Source organism: Sphaerodactylus townsendi, linkage group LG05 (genome assembly GCF_021028975.2).
Source record: "Sphaerodactylus townsendi isolate TG3544 linkage group LG05, MPM_Stown_v2.3, whole genome shotgun sequence".
In the NCBI taxonomy this organism is placed as follows: Eukaryota; Metazoa; Chordata; class Lepidosauria; order Squamata; family Sphaerodactylidae; genus Sphaerodactylus; species Sphaerodactylus townsendi.
The window spans coordinates 60179714-60201726 of NC_059429.1; the positions used below are offsets into that span (position 1 = coordinate 60179714).

A 22013-nucleotide genomic window follows, 5' to 3' on the forward strand; every position below is an offset into this window, starting at 1 on the left:
CATAAAGTGATCTTCTGTTTTAAAAAGAAACAGGATGAGAATATACCTTTGAAGGGAATTTTATCAAGAAGACATTGTTTCTTGCATAAAGTTTTACAACCTTAAAAAATCACTCCCAATAAAAATTGTACTAAATACCGTGATCCAAAACGAAGCAGTGTGATAGAAGAAATTCCTTGCACACATCCAAAATTCCAGTTTACACACAGACACACCTTCACCAGAGAGACACTGTTTTTGTCTAGGTGTTTCTGAGACAACATGAAGCCTTATCCTGCTTGGTTGGCTATGACTGCTTTATTGTGACTATATCTTTTCTTCAAAGGGCAGAGAAAGGAAGCCTTTAATTTTTATTTATGTATTAGTTTTGTCGTTGACCCAGATAAATTCCTTGACAAAAAAAGTAAATTCCTGGATGCAGTACTATTAGTCTCTTTGTTGCTGAGGTGGTTTCACATGTTGCACCTTCAGCCTTTATCATCTAGCAGGACACCACACAGCGCAGCTATTGATGCCACCAGCAGCTAGAAGGTGGGGTTGAGAATGGAAGATTTCTCATTGGCATCCCTATCAAATAACATTCTCAATGTTCTGCTGGGTCTCAATAAATGCTGCCATTATTTGATGAAGCTTCTTTTATAGCACTGAACAACAACATGAGACAGTGCATCTTAGCAAATTGTTTCAAACAGTTATCTGAACTGTGAACTGTAAGTCATCTGAAGAGAGCCATTCTGGGAAATGTTCAAGGTAAGACACTAAAAGGGAAGACACTCTGATGCTTACAAATGACAGAATTGAATAAAGGAACTAAATAAACATATACGAGCTAAAATCATTTTGTGTGGGGATTTTAAGGACTGTATGTAGGTCATTTTAAGAAAGAGTTAGCCGGTCAACTTTATAACTCTTATATGATTCCTTCTTTGAAAACCACCCCCCACCAATTTTCTATCCTCAACTTCCATTCTACCTCCAGCAGCCAATTATAAAGATCTGTAAGGTCTCACTAAACATCCATCAAACAGTAATAAACAGTAATAAAACAGCATATGGAGAACTGTTGAGCACTTACTCATAGCCAAGAGGTAAAATGATCACAGGTGTGGGAGCGGATTGATTGGGGGAGGAGGGGAATTGCTCACCTCCATTTGAAGTATTGAATTTAATGCCAAAATCTCCATTGGGTCCACCAGGGTTGTGACTTGCTGTCAAAATTATGCCACCCATAGCTTTGATTTTTCTAATAATGCAGGATACAGCAGGGGTAGATAGAATTCCATTCTGTCCAATTACTAAGCGGCCAATCTAAAAAAAACACAACAGCACTTTATGGACAGCTAGTTAGCACAAAAATATTTTCAAGGTTAATCTAAATATGCAAATATAAACCTTTATCTAGTACAGAAGAACTAACAGTGTCATCCTAACCAATGTCACATCCTTCTAGATTCACTCATTACACTGCAAGTTACTTAAGATTTGCTGTGCATCTCCATTGTATTTTGTATAAAGCCAAATAAATAATATCTTGCATGCTCCTGACTTGTTTCCAGAGCAAGACTGAGATGGAACAGATTGCACTGTACTAATTTTCTGTAAATGTTCTTGAAAAAGCCTGTCAGCAAAGCATGCGTTCTGAACCTGTTATTCGTAGGTTGAGATCATGAAGTTTGTAATAATTGTCCATAGTTATACTGTCTTATAAACTAAACAAAACCATTATAAACTAAACAGTAAAATTCAGGCTTTTTTTTTACTCTCATGGCTTTATGCAGCCTGATCCCACTTCTTAGACCATGTCTTTCCTAAAGCAATTCCCTCTCTCACTTTATGAGTTCTTGCAATTCCAATGAAATAAAGAGTTTCCTAAAGCTTTCACTTTTTGTTTGGAAGTGAACTACATGAACGCAAAGTATTGTTAAGTGCTCAAAGTGGATCAAATGCATTTGTCTATATCACTTTCTGTCAGAAGTGCCTGCATCCTCATAGAATCTTGATTCAACTGAACACCTTACTCAATTTATTTCCCTTTTCTAAAGCAGAAAGTGGCCAAAGGAAAAAAAGGATGAGATCATGATGGAATTGTGACATGGGATCCCAAGTAAATGCCAAGCAGGCCAGAACTTCAGAGTAAGAACCAGAGCATGCATTTATTAAAAGTAATCACCATAGCTTCAAGCCATTGCATCAATAGTGGAACTAAAGCTGTCTAATGATTTTTAAATGGTATCAATGACATGCTTACTTTGCTACCACTAGTGAAGACATACAAGTAATGATAATTTTTAATATGAGAATGAAACAAGGGAAAAACAATCAAAAAGTTCATCTCCACCACTGTCTTCCCACAGGCCACATTTTAATTTTTTTTAAGTGCCCTACAAAAGAATAATGCTTTCACTATGAAATTCAGAACTATGAGATGGCCTTCTTTAAGGATTGTCTTTCTGGTAATTCTAGTTTTCAATCAAATGGCTAAAAATGTCAAGTCAAGGGGAATAAGAGATCCAATCCATTTCATAGTGGCTACCCAACTTTGGTCAATCTTCTGGATTATGCCCGCGCTAGAAAGGCTGCTCCAATTACCTGAAGTACTACACTCATCTTCTAATGCCTCTACAAAGCTTCAAGGATTAAAGCTCCCAAATAACTAGATATGTATTTACATATTCTCAGCAACAAGCAAAGTGATTCTCAGAATCTGGTTTAAATCTGATTAGTATAACATTCCACAATTTTTGAACTTAAATTTAAGATATATTACTTATTGCAATACTTTCTGTTACAGTATGTGCCACTCTTTCGGTTCTAGGGAAACAGTTATGTGAACTTAGACCTGGTTCTAGTGAAACAGTTATGTAAACTTAGACTTGGCTAAATGTATTTAAGAGTGCTAGATAAGACATAGTGTATACCAATAACTTGTTATGATTATGTTGGCACAAAATGGGGAAAAAGGAGTAAGACAAAACGGAAGTAGGTGTACATTACAACTACTCAAGGCATTTTGGATTATCACATTCCAATCCCATTTCCCCCAGATATCCAAATAGCTGCATGGTAAAGGCAATTTCTTAGAACACAACCATGTAAACCATAAAAAAAAATACATTAGTTGATCATAAGGCTAAGAAATGGATGCATGTGAAAATAAGCAGACTCTTAAATAGCAGAGATCAGATTCCCAAATTCAAGTTAGCTGCTGACTACAGTACCATCCTCTGCTTTAGAATATCTCTCCAACAGGAAGAGAACCGGAATTACACATCAGCATTCTAAATGTGGCTTCAACAGCCATTTAACTGTACCACAATTATGACTCTAATTATAGATATCACTAACTAGGTAGTCCAAATGAGGTCACAACAATTTATTTCAGTTAATTTAATTCAATCATCTGGTTTTAAAAATAAAGTCTAGATTATTTAACTCAAACCAGTTGTAATAGTATAATTATGTTGAATTAGTAGGAAACAAACCAGCATTAAGTAGTACATGAATCATCTCTCAAGTATGTGTGGTCTTATTTGGAAATCCATTTGGATGCAGCATTCCTAAAGAGGTAACTGTACCTCCTCTATCACATATTGGTACAACTGCTGTTCACAAGATGGGGTGTATGTCTTTCAATTTACATTTTAAAATGTCCCTGCAAGCATACCTTGCATTCAGCAGTTACTGAGATAATCAAACACCATTAGCAAATTCAATGGTATTGAAAAATGTACTACAAGGAATAGAAATACTTCAGTTGAAAGCTATTGGTACTGAATTCATTTTGTATGCAATATAATAATTAAAAGCAATATTTTTTAAAACTCCATTTACCTAAATTTTTTAAAGTTGGATTTCCAGATCCTTCTTCATTTTGAGAAGCTACAAGAACCACACACCAGGACAGCAATGGTGTGTCAATTTACTTTACAAAATCTCCATGAAATTTCCATGGCCTAAATCTAGCTATCATTGGGGGACAAAGATCTTGATATTCACTTGTTTTTCTTCTGTATTCTAACTTCAGTGGAGACAGAAAAACAGCCATCTTAAAAATTAAATAAAAATCAAGCTTTTAAGTGGGAGGGCAAAGAATGAAAACAGTGTGTGCTTATGTCCAGATAAGTGGACTTAGTCAATTGTTGTCAGACATGAAAAATGAATCTGAAAGCATTAAAAACCACTTGTGCTCATTAGAGGCTGCATTTCAATGAGAAATATTCAATAATTGCTGCACAATGATATTTCACTTTTGGGCACAAAATGCAGAACTCTGCAATCCAACACAGTGAGGTAACCACAATTCAAAGTGTTATTGCCACAACCCAGTACAATGTTCAGCAATGTTAGTCTAGTGCAGTGGTGGCGAACCTATGGCACTCCAGATGGCCAATTGGCCATGCTGGCAGGGGCTGATGGGAATTGTAGTTCATGAACATCTGGAGTGCCATAGGTTCGCCACCACGGGTCTAGTGCATAAGGAACCAGTGGCACCATTAACAAGTGGGCAGTCCCATCCAAAGTCTGAGTTGTGTGGGGAAGCAGGAAAAAAGAAAAAATCCCCGACCACCTGAAAAGCCTGCCACTTCACAAAATGGAATTATGCCCCTTCAAGGCCTGCACCGCAGTGTTCCCAACACCAAAAGCACTTATGGGTTACACCATTGCAGACCTGTGGGTGCATCCTGATGCTGGCATTCTTGCCTTCACCTGCGAGGGTGCCCCTTACACCAGCGGCGGGGGCAAAGACACTGCTGCGAGCCAGTACCACATCCAAGCAGCAATTCTCCTTTTGGATTGGGTCATTAACGTGGCAAACATGTTTTGCGGGACAGCATCAAATCCGAGTGGGTAGATACATATACACACCCCAAGAACAGACAGGAATATAAAATATTAGTAAATATTGTACAAGGAGGCCAAAAGTTAAGCAATGCAAGACATATTTGTATGTGTGACACTCAACAAAAATAATTATGTAAACCAGACAAATTAACAAATCTCATCAGCTTTGGTAGGATGCTCTCCTGGCTACAGACCATGAAGTCATGGCACAACAGTTTGTCAGTAAATGTTTAAAGCAGGATAATCATTTCATGAGCTAGCCATTCCCTGGACTGATTGATACAAAATTATAAAGCATCAAATATGCCTAATGAATTCCAACCTGGAAAATTCATACTGGAACTTCCTTTGGAAATGTTTTGACTGCAGTATTCCAGTTTCAAGATCTACTGGAAGACTGAAATGTTCCCCACAGGTTTTTGTGTGCTATCTTTGTTGCCTGATGAGTGTCCATTTATTTTTTTGCATACAGACAATGGAGAATAGTCCACTCTAGCAAAATGGTTTTAATGAGCTTGGATCTGTTCATGTCTGTGCTAGTTTTCCAAGAACTTTCTTTAAAAACCAATCTCAACATTCAGTAAGTACCAACATTGTAACACATACACAACCAGGGAAAAGCACCCAAGAATCACATATTTATGTCCCTCACCATTTTGTTCTTGAGGAAAAGAAAGATACAGTGTGCGCCTGCTGTAACTATTCGTCTGCTGACCCTGACACTGGCAGCATGATGTAATAATTATGCTCCCTCACTGTATTCCAGTTCAAGAGTGAGTGAGAGAGCTTTCATATTATGTTTCACTTTGGAAAAGGAGTTTCTTGTTCCAAAATCCAGCAAAATATGAGGAGACTCCCTTTCTTTTCCCAAGGTGGGCAGAGAAAAAGGACTCACAAGGCTTGAGCAACAGAAAAGACCTCTCCTCATTTTGAGGGTTTAGTCAAGTTCAGCTTCAGACAAAAGCTTTGTGAATTGTACCCTCTCCTCTCTCTCCAGAATCAGAGAAGCAGGAAAAGTATGTTATAATGCATTATCCAGCAATAATCGCCTTGATATGTAGATCTGTGGATTATACCATATTAATTTTGTCATTGCTCTAAGTTACAGAATTTTCTTCTCCAATTCACTGGCTTTGCTCACTGATCAAAAGCTTCTGTTCAGTACTGAAACAACAACAGAGACAAACAGGATGATTTGGAGTATTTTCACACAGGAAATGCAAAACCCACATTGGTACATTGTATATTCACTTACATTGCCAGCATTTCTGTGTATCGCAACAAAATGCAAGCCCAAAAACATTTTTATCATCACATATGAATATGCCCTTTATATTCTCATAGTTTTACAAAACAAACCATTTTTTCTAGAGAATGACAATTATTCTCAACCTAATGAAACTCAATCAGAGTCAGATCTGACCATGTAAAAGAGATTCAATGATATTGTTAACCTACTGAGTGTCAAAGTCTTCCAGCATTCTAGTAATTATTCTGACACGCCTATTTATCAATTGAGAAAATAAAAATATTTTTTGCCCATTCACCTAGTGAGTCGTTTTGATGGATAATGACACAGTTTTGGCTAATCTAAGCCAGGGGGAGGGGGGGGGCAGGTAAAATCAACCTCCTGAACAGTCACATGCTTACCATCTCTGCTGTGGTATTTGGACATATTCAGTCTAATTTCAGAATTCACACAACAACCATCATCTACTGCTAGATTACATAGGAAAATACAACTGGCAATATTTCTACACATGCAAGTATTTCCAACTAACCACCATGTATCTTTTCAGTATTAGACCACAGAACAGCATAAAGTGTTTTCAGTATTAATGAGGTAAATTTTCATGAAGTCTCTTTCCTAAGAACCTTGTCCTCTAACTGCAACCTAGTTTTCAAAAGTGAATTACAAAAGTTAGAGCATTTTTCATATATGGAGAATAGCACGTCTGTTAAGATCATTCACAATATTAGTGAGGTGATCATACCCACCCCGTTGGCAGCAGCCATCTGAACTATTACTTTTATTGCCTGCTTATTAAAATATCTCCCATCTCCTCCAACTACCATGGTAGATCCTTGTCGATCTCTTAGGTCTATGGAAAAAAATATACTCTGGATGAAATTTTGCAGGTAGTTTAGCTTGGTCTCAAAAATGTAAGTCTTCTTCCGTAATCCACTAGTTCCTGGTTTCTGGTCATAATAAGGTGCTGTTGGCAAAGTCATTATAGGCAGCGGACTGTCTTCCATGTTCCTTTTTTATACATTTAAAAAAAGTTACAATAATAGTGAAAATATTTTTTTTTAAAAATCACTCTTGACACTGGCAAGCGTTGATCTACTGGTTAGAGGTTCAGTGAAGTAGTTCTGTACCCTAAAATAGCTCCTTGAACCTTTAGCTGAATGTGGTTTCTGTAACTGAAGAAGTTTTCTTGCACTTGCTCCGAAAGATCACTGTCAAAAAGAATACATATAATTCCACACTGCAATCCCCAGGAAAATGGGTGTTCATGAGGTCTTGAAAGCCTTTTATCACTATGGCAGCAGGGTCAGGCAACTCCTATGTGACCACAAACTAGATTTGACAGGAGCGAACTCTATTCTGTATTCTTTCTGAGTGTAGAGAAAGCCGTTTATTAGGTCAGCTTCTCAGTCATAAGCATTGATTTGTTGGCAGGCTGTACTCTCCAAACCAATACGAAGCTGAAGTTGTTTCAGCTGGGTAAGCAGGTTTATAAATTACTTCCTGCTATCCAGTTGTGGCTCCCACTTTAACAGTCCTCATCAAGAGATGAATACTAAGAAGGTAAGTCTCCTAGAAGCATGCTATGGCAATCCTGAAGTTATTTTGTGAGGTCTAGCGAGTTAAAGGTCACTTTTAAAATGGAAGTCAGGACTTCTCAATTACCTACATTTTCTTGATTCCAGTGTTATTTTTATCAGTGCCACAGTGGCATAATGTCTACTGTAAGGAAGCTACTGTAACAAACAGATTAGCTATCTGGTTGTAATTTTCTACCTCCCCTGGATGTAACCTTTTATGATTTTAAGAAGATCATTCCATGATTCACTTACTTTAATCAAAACAAAGATACTGTGAAGTTATGAAATTCTTTTGCAATGTTTACAAAAATATTTTAACAGATTTCTTTGAAGTCTGTAATTTCATTCCCTTTGAAATTTCACTTAGAGCAATTAAGATCACCTTTGTAGTGGTTAACATGTCAGACTAGGATCTGAGAACCCAAGTTTGAATTCCCATGCTGCTATGGAAGTTCACTGCGTGACTTTGATCCTCTCAATCTAACCTAATCTGCAAGGTTATTGTGACTATAAACTTGATAAGAGAACAATGTAAAATGAAGAGAACAAGCCACTTTGAACGTGCTTTGTTGACAAAAGTGAGGTATAACTGAAGCAGATTAAAGAATACATTAATTAATGATGAAGGTAGCATTTATTGTATGTTCCCAAAGACCATTACAATCTATCACATAGAGCATAAATCATAACATCACTAAAAAAGAAAAACAGACCAAAGATGCTTATCCCATAAAACAACTTCATAGTTCAGATTCTTCTTTAGGTCTGTATTTTTTTAGGGGCTGCCAAGGCAAACAACAACATTTTCAAAATGTCTTTCCAAGCAAGTCAGTATCTGAGGCCTTTTCCACAAGTGCCACTTATGCCATTTTGAAGTTTGTCTGCACTCCCCTTCTCAAAGCACTGTTTCCAGGTAGCCAGTTCTTTACCACACGCGTGCACTTTAGCGATCCATCATAGCATTGCTGATTAGTTGATACTAAAAAAGGGGGGGGAGAGAAATGCCAAAAATAATAAATTTTAAGAGAGTGGTGAAGCTATGAGGGGAGGGGCCCAAAAATGGCAGAGCAAGCACCAAAATTGAGGCCCTTTTCCCACTTACCGATTGTTGCGTGCTACTCGCGCTGAATGACGCGGGGTCTAACGGCACTCCCCATGACAGGGGCGGCGACAACGCAGCCACCCCGACTCTGCCACTCTCGCGCCCCCTCAGCACGGGTCATTTTTGGCACTGTTTGGAACAGCGCCTTTTGAATGACCCTGCACGGAGCACGCGGCAGTGGGGAAGCCCAGGTGGTTACCCCGAGTTTCCATTTTCCCGCTGCCTGATAACATGGACCCTCTCGTCCAATCAGAACATGGCGGGGCGTTTGTGATGCAGCGGGAATTTTTTAAAATTTTCAACTGGACGAATCCTCGACTATTTGTCGTGGATTCGTCCAGTTGAAAATTTTAAAAAATTCCCGCCGCATCGTGAATGCCCTGCCATGCCCTGATTGGACGGGAGGGTCCACATCATCAGGCAGCGGGAAAATCACGAACATGGCAGCCAATCAGGATACCCCCTGAACGGATCGTGGGGAGTCCTGCCTGGCTGCTGCGTGGCTGCCAGCACTCATTTCAGGAAGGGGCGGAAGATGCGGTGGGGAACATGACCCCGCGCTGAAAAGATCCCGCAACAGATGAAACTGGTAAGTCTCCACGTTATTTTTAGAGTGGGGAAACGCCCAGAGATTTGGTGACTGCATAGGAGTGTTGGAAACAGCCCATGGTTTTGGCAGGAAAAATAAAATGCTTCAGTATCATTGGAACTGTGTGGGAAGCCAGCTTGGAAACTTTTCAACAACAAAAAACACTGTAAAAATGTTTCTAGAGGCCTTTTTCAAAAATGTACTATTCTTTTTCAGGTTGGAAATAAAACATTTCTTCTGTGGTGTTCCACATTGTTCCCCCCTCCCTTTGGCTTTGGAAATGTTTCCAAAACACTTTTTCTCCATTGTGTTTGAAATTTACCATTCTGTTTTAGAAATCTAAGAGCCCAATCCAAGCTGTGACCTTTATACAATGTTTTTACCACAGTGTTGCCTGCCACTAGGTTGGTGAAACCTGTGGCTAACAAATCATATGGCACACTTGGGTAGCTGACAAGCAGGTCCTTATTCCTTTGCTGTAGCAGGAGCCAGAGTCCAAGAAGTTCGGAAATGCACAAGGGAACATTCCTTAATTCAGCTGCATGAGAGAAAGACTTCTTAAACTATTACTCTGACCAAAAAAGATTATTTACTTTATTTATACTTCACTTTTCTCCGCAGTAGGGACCCAAAGTGACGAACGGTGTTTTCTTCTATTCCATTTTATCTTCACAACAACCCCATCAAGGTAGGTTAGGGTGAGAAGTGGGGATTTGAACCTGATCCTAGTCCATCATACTAGCCACTACACCACACTGGCGACAACAGAAGTTTAGGTTTACAAGACACCAGCATCCACAGTAGATATAAATAATGGCAGGACTTAAACTTTAATCTTGACCATTTTGCAACTGGCACAACTGGCACAAGTATACTGTCATTTGTGAAAATATCTTACCATCTCTATTCTCTGTGCAACTCAGACATAATACTAGAATACTAGATTAGTTGTATTTTTGTTTTCAATTGATTGTTCTAGCCTCACCTCTGGAAATATTTTTTTGTAAATAATTTTATTAAAGTTTTGAAAAACAAACAATAGTTATCAATACACACAAACAAAAACTCATCATACCCAAAACAAAAGTCTACCTCTGGGAAGATAGTTGATACAGCATGTACAGCAGAAAATTACCAGCGACAGGAGGGGGAAAAATCCTTTTCAGAAAACCCTCACTTAAACACTGCATTCTGCAATATGTTTAAATTGACAGGAAGAGGGTTCCCTCTTGTGGTAAAAAACATAAATGCATCTCAGGGAAGAACACAAAGGAACATATTTTTTTGTTATGTTGACTGTACAAAACTTAAAATAACAGCAGTCAAAATTTTGGAAAACATGTTCCTTATATTATTTCCTGTTAATACCAAGGCACTAACAGTGTAATATATTCTTTGTCTCAAAAAGCAGAAGCATATACAGGAAAACCAAAAAGCCCTCATTTGCTTTGCAGAAATATCAAGTAACTGGTTCTGGTGGGTTTTCCGAGCTGTGTGGCGGTGGTCTGGTGAATGGACGGCCACACAGCCCGGAAAACCCACCAGAACCAGTTGAATTCGGCATGAAAGCTTTCAACAATACAATATCAAGTAAGTTTATTTCGCGTAGAAATATTCCTGTGTCAGCTCCATTTATTCAGTTCTGCTATAAAGTTGCATTACTTTTGTTATGTCCTAAATTCATATAAAGGTTACGATGCTAGGGTGGCTAACAAGGCTGAAGAACTGGCAACTAACTTTGGCTTTATTCCTCATAGCCTGAAATTTGTATATATATGTTTTCCATTTTTCTTAAATATATTTGATCAGTTGCTTATTTACAAAATTGGTTAACTTTGCAGTTGTTGCATATTCCACTAGTTTATTTTCCCAATTTGCTTGACTTGGAAATTATTCTGCTTTCCATTTTGTTGCAAGTACTACCCTGGCTGCCATTATCAAGTATTGAGATAGTGCTTCAGACATTTTTGGAATTTTATGAGGCAATAAGCCTAGTAACATGCAATCGCAATCACAGGCTAGGCGCCCAGCTGTGGCACCACACTTGCTGCTCCCAGAGGGGCTCCTGAAGGTCTGGGGAGGCCTGGAAAGAGAACAGCAGTCCCTATGGGGCATTTCAGACTTAAGCCACAGTTTTCAGTAGCTTAAGTCTGAAATACTCACCACTGGCATTCAGCGGCGAACAATGAGGAGGCAGTTGACTGCAGTGAGTCCTGCCCCCAGTCAAGCCCTTGGACCACCCCCACTGCACTGGTGGCAGTGGCACAGGGATCCAGTGCAGTGCTCCTGCCACCACATCCATGTGCCAGCAAGATCACAGTGCAGCCACCTCACTGCTCCCAAGAGTGGATTCACAGCTCCCGCCTTGTGATGGGGGTGAAAGTATCAGTATATATCACAAATCTAATTTCAAGATTTTCTGAATTTTTGCTTTAATTTATTTTCAGAATTTTTAATAACTTTTTAACATTATCATATGATAAAAAGAGCCATCCACTTCTTTCCATTTCCACTACTTCCCTCTGTAATTCTTGTACATCTTTTCAATATCCTTTGGAGCAATGGCCCATCAACAGAATATCTTGCACCAATTTTCTGTTAATGTTTGGCTGGTAGTAAATTTTATACCTTTCGTTCATAAGGTTTCCCATTGTTGAAAAGATATTTCTTCCTCAAAATTTTGCATCCGTCTGACCATATATGTTTTCACTTGTTCTGTTTCTGTATCAAATTGAAGTAGCAGTTTACAAATTCTTCCTAATAAATGTTATTTTTGTTCTGGAATCTCCTTTTTATTTCTGTCATTCTACTTATTACATCCTTTCCTTTCTTTGTATTGAAACTAATTGAAAGTATAGCAGCCATTGTATTTTTTGTCCTTTGTCCTTTATTTATTGCTAAAATTTAACTTCTTCTTGAACATCTGTCATATCTTCATATGTTATAAAGTCAACATTTTTTACCACATTCTTATCACAATAAACCTCCAAAGGTGATATTAGTGGAGATATTGGATAATTCTTTTTCATGTAGCTTCCCAAATTTGAAACAATCCACCTCTGATTACATGGCTTCCACCAGAGGCGTTCCTCCCATTGGGCAAAGTGAGCAGTTGCCCAGGGCTCAAAAACTGCAGGTTCGTTTGTGGGATTTTTTGTATTTTCAGTGTTTTCCATTTTTGGCCTGCAGAGGGCGCAGTTTTTAGGCTAGCAGCACCAAAATTTTCAGGGATTTTTCAGGAGACTCTCCTGATGATATCACCCAGGTTTGGTGAGATTATTATTATTATTATTATTATTATTATTATTATTATTATTATTATTATTATTATTATACCACCTGTATACCGCCCTCCCCCGGAGGGCTCAGGGCGGTGAACAACAAGATATACGAATAGAGCACAAAATAAATCAACAAATAGCAGAGTTAGTTAAATAAATAATTAAGGCTCTATACACATTAAAAACCAAAGTTATGGACTCCCAAAAGGAGTGCCCCATCCCCCATTGTTTCCGATGGGAGCTAATAGGAGATGGGGGCAACACCTTTGAGGGTCCATAACTTTGGAACCCCTGAACCAAACTTCACCAAACCTGGGTGGTACCATCAGTAGGGTTTCATGAAGATACTCTGAAATTTTGATGCTGCTATCTTAATAATTGCACCCCTGACAGCAGACAACCCCTAACTTTCCCCAAATTTTCCTTTTAAATCCACCCCCTTTTATTCTCTCAATGCCTAATAAAAGTTATTATTATTATTATTAAATCCACCCCCTTCGGCATGGATTTAAAGGGAGAATCTGAGGTCCCCAGTTTAAACATTGAAAGTGATGCTGTTTCAGGGTGGGGGATAATCCACCTCCAAACAGCATCACTTTCAATGTTGTTTAAACTGGGGACCCCAGATTCTCCCTTTAAGGTGGATTTAAAAGGAGAATCTGGACTCCCTAGTTTAAACACCATTGAAAATAATGTTGTTTGGGGGTGGATTCCAGCATCACTTGTTTAAACTAGGGAGCCCAGATTCTCCTTTTAAATCCACCTTAAAGGGAGAATCTGGGGTCCTCAGTTTAAATAACATTGAAAGTGATGCTGTTTCCCCCAATTGGGGGGATTGGATACAACACCAATAGCAGTAATAAAGCATTTTGAAAGCATTTTGAAAATGTTTCCAAAAAATATTTTTGCTGTCTGGTATGACCCATTGCTGTGTTCAGATTTGTGAGTTGGGGCATGTTCTATAATGTGATGGTGACTTTGAAACAACCTGGTGGAAAAAATCATTGTTTGGTCATGGTGGGAGAGGGTGGCTGCCCATGGGGGGGGGGGGCGGCATCAGGTTTTGCCCAGGGTTCCAGTTTGCCTAGGTACACCACTGGCTTCCATTTTGTATTATATTTCATTTCATTTATTAATGTTTACCCCCTTCCTCTCACGGGTTCACGGCAGCTTCCAACATTCACATAAAATACAGTATCAGTTTAAACAAGACTTCCGTCTAATCATCCACAATTCTAGAACCAGATGGCAATATATGTTTCAATAAAATTAGGATATGAGAGAGAGTAAAATAAGAGGGTAAAGGAAATTAAAAATACAGCAAAATTCAAAAGTAAAATGATGGGCGAAGGTGGGGTGGATAGGAAGGAGGAACCAGGGAAAGGGGGAAGGGAAGGCCTGATAAGAACTATAGCTGCCTTTATCATATACCCGGTGGAACAGCTCTGACTTACAGACCCTGCAGAATTGCATATTTTTCCGTCATTGATTCTTCTGTCCATAAGCAATTGTGTAAACCTTTTAAATCTGCCATTTATTACTCTTTGGTCTGGGTTTCTAATCCTAACCACAATCCAAACAAGACCAGCTACTTGATAGTATAATTTAATATTAGGTACTGCTAGTCCTCCTTTCTTTTTCTCATCTTGCAAAATGTTGACTCTGATTCTTGATTTGTTGCTATTTCATATAAGGTTTATCTATTTCTGCCATTCCTTCAGAGCTTTTCTTTTATGAGAATTGGTAACATTTGAAATGAATTTTTTTTGGCAATATGTTCATTTTTACAGTGGAAGTTCTTCCTAGCCAAGGAATTTTTTGTTTGGATAATCTTTGCATATCCTCTTATATCTTCATTCATGTCATTTTATAATTATCTTTAAATAGTGTTTCACTTTATCCAGTCAAGTTTATTCCCAAATATTTAACAGTATTTAAGGTCACATCGCAACCTGTTAGGTTACATATATTTTCGTCTTCCTTCTTCATTAAGATTGTCAAAAAATTTAGTCTTCTTCTATTAATTTTATAGTCTAAAAGGAATTCAAATTTTACAATTTGTTCTATTACATTTCCCACTGGCAGTTGAGTCTTTGAAATTGTCAATACCATGTTTTCTATGCAGTTTTTCACTTTTAATTCTTCTCTATCCACTTTCAATCATTTAATTTTAGAGTCTTTGTCTGCTCTTAGTAACCAGCACTTCCAGCACAATAAGAGTGGAGATAGTGAACACCCTTGACATGTTCCTTTTTCAATTTGAAATTCATCAGTTAAGACTCCATTTATTCAGATCTTTGCACATTGTTTTGTATGAACACTTTGTAGCAAGTTTATAAATCTTCAGCTATAATTTAGTTTTCCAAGAGCCTTCAGTAAAAAAAAAAAGACCAGGCTATATTATCAAATGCTTTTTTCTGCATCAAAAAATGAATGCTGCTTTCCCCCCTCTTTTTTCACAAGTTCTACTGCATTAACTATAAAAGGACATTTATATATCTTTTGGGTACAAAGCCTATCTGATCCTCATGGATTAAGCTTTTAAGTATTTCTCTTTTCTTGCCATTATTGAAGTAAAAAAAATATAGTCCACATATAGCAGCAAGATGGGTCAATAAGATTGTGGCAGTGATAGATCATTTCCTGCTTTATGAATAAATGTTATATATATGAGCTTCTTGCCATGAGTGGGAGGGCAGTATAGAAGTTTAATAAACAAAATAAATGATTATAATACCTTCTCTTGACTTAATTCACTCAAGACTTTTTGCAGAGGTAATATTAAATTCTCTTCCAGGCATTTATAATACATTACTGTAAATCCATCTAATCCTGATGGTTTATCATTTTTCTATTCCTTTATGGCTTATGATAATTTTTGAGTTCTAATAGTTTGATTCAATATATTCCTATCTTCAGATGTGAACTTCTCAGTATGTATTCATTTTATATACTGCTCCATTCCATGTTCTATTGAAAGACCTTTTCTGTATGTCGATGATCTCTGTCACGATCAGCCTCTGTTTGATCCTGCCATCTTTCAAGTCCTGACTAGGATATGGGAACCTGTCCTAGATCATTCCCCCTCCCTGCTCTGCTTCAGCTATACCACTTTGATTTTTCTCAGACTCATTATCAGCTCATTAAACACCTGCTATTGTAGCTCTCTCAGTAGTGTGGAATGTAGGTTGTTTTGACCCTGGTGGGGGAAGGGGGTTTCCATATTTTTCTGCCTGTTCAAAATGTATCTGTTTTAGAAATGTAAGAACTCAATCCAGAAGAATTTTTTTGGGAGAGGCACAGACATACACTAGCATGTTTGCCCACCCCTCAGGCATAAGGGTTACCAATGTTGACAATTAGAGCAAACATGCCAGTGGACAGGTATCACACAGCTTTGCAGGACCCAAACCCAGAAGGGCAGCTGCCCTGAAACTTCACTGGCATAGGAGAGCCAGGAACCTTTTCAGAGGTAGAACTGACTTTAGTCAGCTTCTACAAAGGTTTCAACCTGGGAATACCCACTCTTTGGCAGCTGACTTATGCCACCAGAAAGTGTGGCGTGAGTCCTTTTCTCCAATGGAGCTATACACATGGCAGAAGATTTCTGTTTTACCAGATATCTTGCAGGTTTATCTGCCTGTTCAAAATGTCTCTGTTTCTGTGCTACCTACTTTAGAAGTGGTATGTTGAGCTGTCCCCAGTCACCAGGGAGCTTCCCCCCCTCCCCCAGCTAGATTGGGCAATTAGTTTCTCTTCTATTTCTTCAAGCATCTCTAATTGGCTCCTTAATTACTTGGTCTTAATTAAAGTTGCTTTATCAAGGCATGTTTTGTGCCGTTCCTTGAATACTTGTAATCTATCCAATATTTTCTTGAGTAGTTCAATTTTTTCTTTCTTTTGTTTTGCACCTGTAGCTATTAGATTCCCTCATATGTAAAACTTATATGTTTTACTGGTTTCCCAAATTGCTGCAATAGGGATATTACCATAATATTGTTTTTTTAATTATTTCTAAATTTCTACATTTTTATTACTTACTCTTGTAGTAAAAGATTATCACATAATCTCCATCCTCCCTTTCTGTCTCTGATTTGTTCCCAACCAAGTCCCTTCTACTGCATTGTGATCTGCAAAATACTTTAGCTGTATACTCATACTCTTTAGATTGATGATTAAGGTTTTAGATATCCAACACATGTGACTGATGTTTTTTAGACAAATTTTTGGGAAGTGTACCTCTGTTTTTTTGGATTTGTCACCATTCATGTCACCAAAGATCATTATCTCTCTTTCTTGATAGTAAAATATAGTAAAGTTCAAAACATTTTTCCCTTGCATTGTTTGGGGCATAAATTGTTGCTAATGTGTAGATTTTGCCTTCTGGGAGCCTAATCTTCAGAATGAGATACCTTCCTTCTGGGTCTTTTAATTCTCCTACAACATGTATATGTAAGTTATTTATATAACCTGAAACTCCTTTCTTTTGATTATTTGACAATGCCAATTTCTTACTATTTAAACTTTGTCCAATTTCTTATTATTTATGTTCATGTATTAGAAACAGGATGTATTTGCACTTGTTTTTTAATTGATTGAATATTTTTGTTCACTTGGAGGGGAAATTTAGGCCATTAATGTTAATCAATACAATCTTATGTTCATTTTACTTGAGTGCTATAGCTTGGTTTAACATCTTCTTCATCTGATACTCCTTTTATTCTCTTTCTTTTTTCTGATTTTGATTAATTCCCTTTACAGTTAAGTAGAGCTTTTCTATCAGATTCTCTCCCAAATTCTTTGGATGTATCCTTAGCTAACAAGTGTTCTGTTTTTTGTTTTGCTTGTTTTTACCAGATCTTGTCAGATTTTAAAGGATAGCTATTATTCTAAATAACTAAAGTCACAGATACTACTTTCATACTAAAAACTATAGTATTAATTTGGAACAGAGGAAGCTGTGACACAAACTAAATAAGCAGAAGCCTAGTACCATATATATCCAGTTTCTTTATTTCCTTCAAGAATTTTGGCAGTGTTTGGATTCAAGGGAAGACATTGCTACTGCTGGAACTGTGACATGTTCTATTAAGATCCTCTGGGGTATGCTTCCAAGATTTAGACAAACTAGCCTTTATACTTAGTTGAAGCCAGTCCAATGATTGCCCATTTGTTCACTCTGTGCAGACAGATCTGTACACTTGCTTGTGTGCAAAAAACTAATGTGTACAGTTAACAATGTACTGCTGACCCCCTTTTTAAAAAGAATGTGAGAGAAGTTTAATTACTACGTGGTTGCTGATAACTATCAGGCATATTTTACTTTCTCTTCAGTTCTCATGTATGAAGCAAAGTGTTCAGTTATTTTTAAATAGGAGGCATGTTTCCAAGTCTCTCAAAGGCATTTGTCATGATTCCTGTGATTGGTCCACTGTCAGGTTAATCTCCAATAGTTCCATACTTACATTTTGTCATTTTCACTTGAAGCATTAGCTAATTTTTATCAAGGTCATTTAAGACTACTTCTGAATGTACATGGTTGCAACCATGCATTTTCTCCACACATACCCATATTACATCACCATATATTACTGGACATAAATTTGTTGCTTGCACATGTTCTTGAGATGGGGGATGATGACTAGCCAGTCTATTGCAGAATCTTCTATGACCATGCCAATCCAACCAAAAAATGGATCTCCAGCAAATGGAAGTAATGTCATCACAGAATATACACCACTGAACTGGCTACTGGGGAGTATATAGAAACTCTTTCTGGCATCACAAAGGCTAGTGCGGCTATAGGAGTTATATATGAACTCATTCCCTTACATTTTGTGCTTGGCTCTACCTATTGTGGCAGAAAATAAGGTAAGCAAACCATTGTAGATTTGCTGCAAAATCATTAATCCCTCCTTTTTCATAGTGAGGAGAGGCCAAAGGAAAGGAGTAACATCAAGTCCCCAGGCCAACAGACTTATTTACAGCATTCACTAGTGACTAGAAAAAGAGGTACAAACTATGCTTCCATGCAAAAAAAAAAAAAGAACCATGCAGAGTAAGAAGAACCATATGACAGGCCACATGATCCACAACAACCATATGATCACATGATCCACAACAACCATATGACAGGCCACATGATTCTGCAGAACAACTTCCTACAAGGCTTAGGTATCATGGTAAGGATTGGGGCTATATTCTTTGACAGTAGCAGAGTGAAAGCATGGTAGATTTTCACAAGCATTACATTTTATGTTTTCAACTTTACCAAAGTTATTTACACGTTATACAAAACACATCTACCATGAAGAATGTACTCAAGAGTTCTTTAACAAATAGTATGATGTACTATCATCAAGAACATCTTTTCTTTTCATACTATACGCTTAAAGAGATTAGATATACATTAATAATATAATGCTACATAAACCATAAATTACAGGGGTTCAATCATTATCTTGAATAATTTCATGTAGTTGAACAATTCAGTAATTCGAGACAGTTAAGACCAAGAATAATGCTAGGCTTAAAAAAAAAAGATAGATCTGCATCCTGAACTCTGGTCACAAGTATACTTCAGTTGGGGAAGGAAATGCTGAATCACCACAGTTAGCTGACTAACTTTGGAATCCTAAAGTCACTTCTCTGAGAGTAAGCTCCATTGAATAAAACGGCATTTACTTCTTAGCAGACCTGCTGACTACCACTTTTTTAAATGTTTAGTTATCAAGTTATCAAAAGTTTATCAACTCCCTCCTGGAAAGACAAATTTACCTTTCAATGTTAGAAATTTTGCTCACTTTCACTGAAAGTAACACACAATTGTCTAATTGTTTTGTCATGTCTCATATGTATGACACACAGGCAAATATTTTTTGTGGATTTAATACTATTATACAACTTATGGGAAAAGGACAAACGTTGAACTCTCAGAGGTCTCAGGTACACTCTCTGGGACCTCTGTTTAAAGGCTTTGGGGAAACAACAGTAGGAACAGTCAGTGGCGTAATTGCCTAGGGACAGGGGGTACCCTCTGTCCCCAGGTGCCACTGATCTGGTGACGTGGGGGCGCAAAATTGCCCCCCCCACATGACCAGGAAGACAGCAAGGCAGCAGGAAGTCCTGCTGCCTTGTCATCTTCTGGCGCCATCAGCCCCACCCATGTCATCATCGACATGGGTGGGGCCAAGGAAGCCAGGAGGGGTGGGGCTTGGGAGTGGGCCCTGATGTCGGCCCTGCCCCAGGCATAGTGAGGGGGTCGCCTGGAGAACAGATATCTCCGGGCGACCATTTTCCCCCAGTACACCTCTGGGAACAGCCTACTCTCGCAGCCTTGGAAAAGTCACTACCAGTAGACAATACTGGGCAAGATGGACAAAAGATTTAAATATGGGACAAGTTTCTACATTGCAAGAAGCCAGTTGTTACTAATTGAAAGCAAACACTTCTTGTACTAATATTTGTTTATTTCTAATGTGTTTCTTTGTCAGTGGAGACTCATATTTATTTATTTATTTATTTATTTGTTCCACTTTTATACCGCCCTCCCCCAAAGGGCTCAGCTTACAAGTAACATAAATATATAATTGAAACAGAAACAATACAGAATACAACTCCAATATTTTTGTAATCTCTATTGGCCTGGCCACAGGCTAGAAATTCTGAGTTAAGACCTAGGACTTTATTCTCCTCCGCCTCATGCCTTAAGGCTCCCACTGCCTATGCCCAAGTTTAAGTACCTATAACAGAGGAGTTATAAGATGCTCAGTCTGGATCTCATACAGCTGCCAAAGATGTTTCCAAGGCTCCCCCACCCCACCCATTATAACCCTCACTGCAGACCATAAAATGCATCTGGCACCAATGGGACAGGAATAAAATTAAATACATCAGAATCAAATTTTCAACTGTCATTGAAAAAGTAACAGCAGGCTTTTGAACAATTGAAACACAAATGGTTGCAATTGTGCACACAGATAGAGACATTATTAAGAATCAAAGCTTCTCCTATTAACAAGGACATTGGGGAATCTACTCTTCAAAGTTACAGAACAGTGTTTGTTTTTTTAATGACAGTAACTTTGAACTGCCACAGTTAGACTTGCAAGTAACCTTGTAGAAAAGCCAGGGAAACCGTATCTCTGATGGCTGAAAGGTTAACTTAAATGTCAATGATTCCCAAGCCTTTTGCAGTAAGTGAATTCAAGAGGTGTGGCATCATCCTGTTTATATAGTATCCAACTCCAGTGAATCCTCACATAAAAATGATCAACTTACCTAAGCCATTCCTCAATCACAAAGAACATTTGGATAAAGGGCTCCAAGTGGAGTCAGAAGCATATCCCTTGTGAGTAGTGTCAAGGCAAGACATAAAAAAGAATGTATATTCTTGACCATGTACCTTTCTTCACCTGATTTGCAGATGCAAAAGACGACAAACAATTGATTTAGGAGCCTCCTGTGAATGAAACAAAAGTGTTTCCTGCCCAGTTGCGTTCATTCTTTATTGCCCCCAAACTTTCAAGCTTAGCAAGATTTCATTCAAAAGAATGGTTGAGGGTGAACTTTGCAACGGGGGGGAGGGTCCGAGGGGCAATAACCTGCAGTTAAACGGAACACTATCTTTGAACATAGCACACAACTCAAAGCCTAGTTTCTAGAGGCCATGGTGTGGGGTTTACAGGGCAATCCTACATAGAGTTAACCTCCCCCCCCCCTCGAATCTGGTTGACTTCACTTGCCTTAGAAAGGTGTAACTCAGGATAGCACCACAAATAGCTCCGCTAAGGCTGCGACGTCCCCCGTTCCCTCCGCGACTGCAAACCAGCGCCAAGAAGTAACTACCTACTGCCTTTTTCCCTAGATGAAGGGCAGAAAAAATATACAAGACCTGCGAGTTTACAGGTTGCACCCAACAGACAAGCGCGTTAAGCGGGTCGCCTCAGGAGCACCACAGCGTATTTGCACACAGAGGCAGGAAACCTGGCGCTGGTTCCGGGGCCATCCTTACCCCGTTGGCGGCGGCGATGCGGATGATCAGCTGGATCGCCTCCTTCATGTAAAACCTGCCGTCTCCGCCCACCACCAAGGTGGCCTCTTGCCTCTGGGCCGGCTCGATGGTGGAGATTATGCTCTGGATGAAATTCTCCGCGTAGTTGGCGCTGCCCTGGAACACCTTGACCCGCTTGCGGAGGCCGCTGGTGCCCGGCTTTTGGTCGGGGTAGGCTTTGGTTTGCACGGTCACAATCTTCACCATGGTGGCTGCGGCTCGGCCTGGCTTGCAGCGCGTTTGCAGAGCAGGACTGGGTGCAGGGTGACCCTTCCTCCACGGCTCTCCGCCTCTACTAGCGGCAGCTGGGCCGGGCTT

The 22013-nt window shown here is 38.8% G+C and overlaps 1 protein-coding gene across 3 annotated transcripts in view; it reads right to left on the bottom strand.

Annotated features, from left to right (window-relative positions):
- PGM1 (phosphoglucomutase 1) overlaps positions 1-22013 on the bottom strand; it is a 37130-nt gene extending 15117 nt beyond the window's left edge. The window contains exons 1-2 of one of the 3 annotated variants that reach the window (XM_048496387.1): positions 21657-22013; positions 1146-1308 (exon numbers count right to left, since the gene is read on the bottom strand). In XM_048496387.1, the coding sequence (XP_048352344.1) occupies positions 1146-1308; positions 21657-21902 (409 nt within the window). In that variant the 5' untranslated portion in view covers positions 21903-22013. Of the gene's footprint in view, positions 1-1145; positions 1309-6840; positions 7114-21536; positions 21623-21656 lie in introns of those variants that run through there. The other 2 variants (XM_048496386.1, XM_048496385.1) reach the window with 2 other exon arrangements.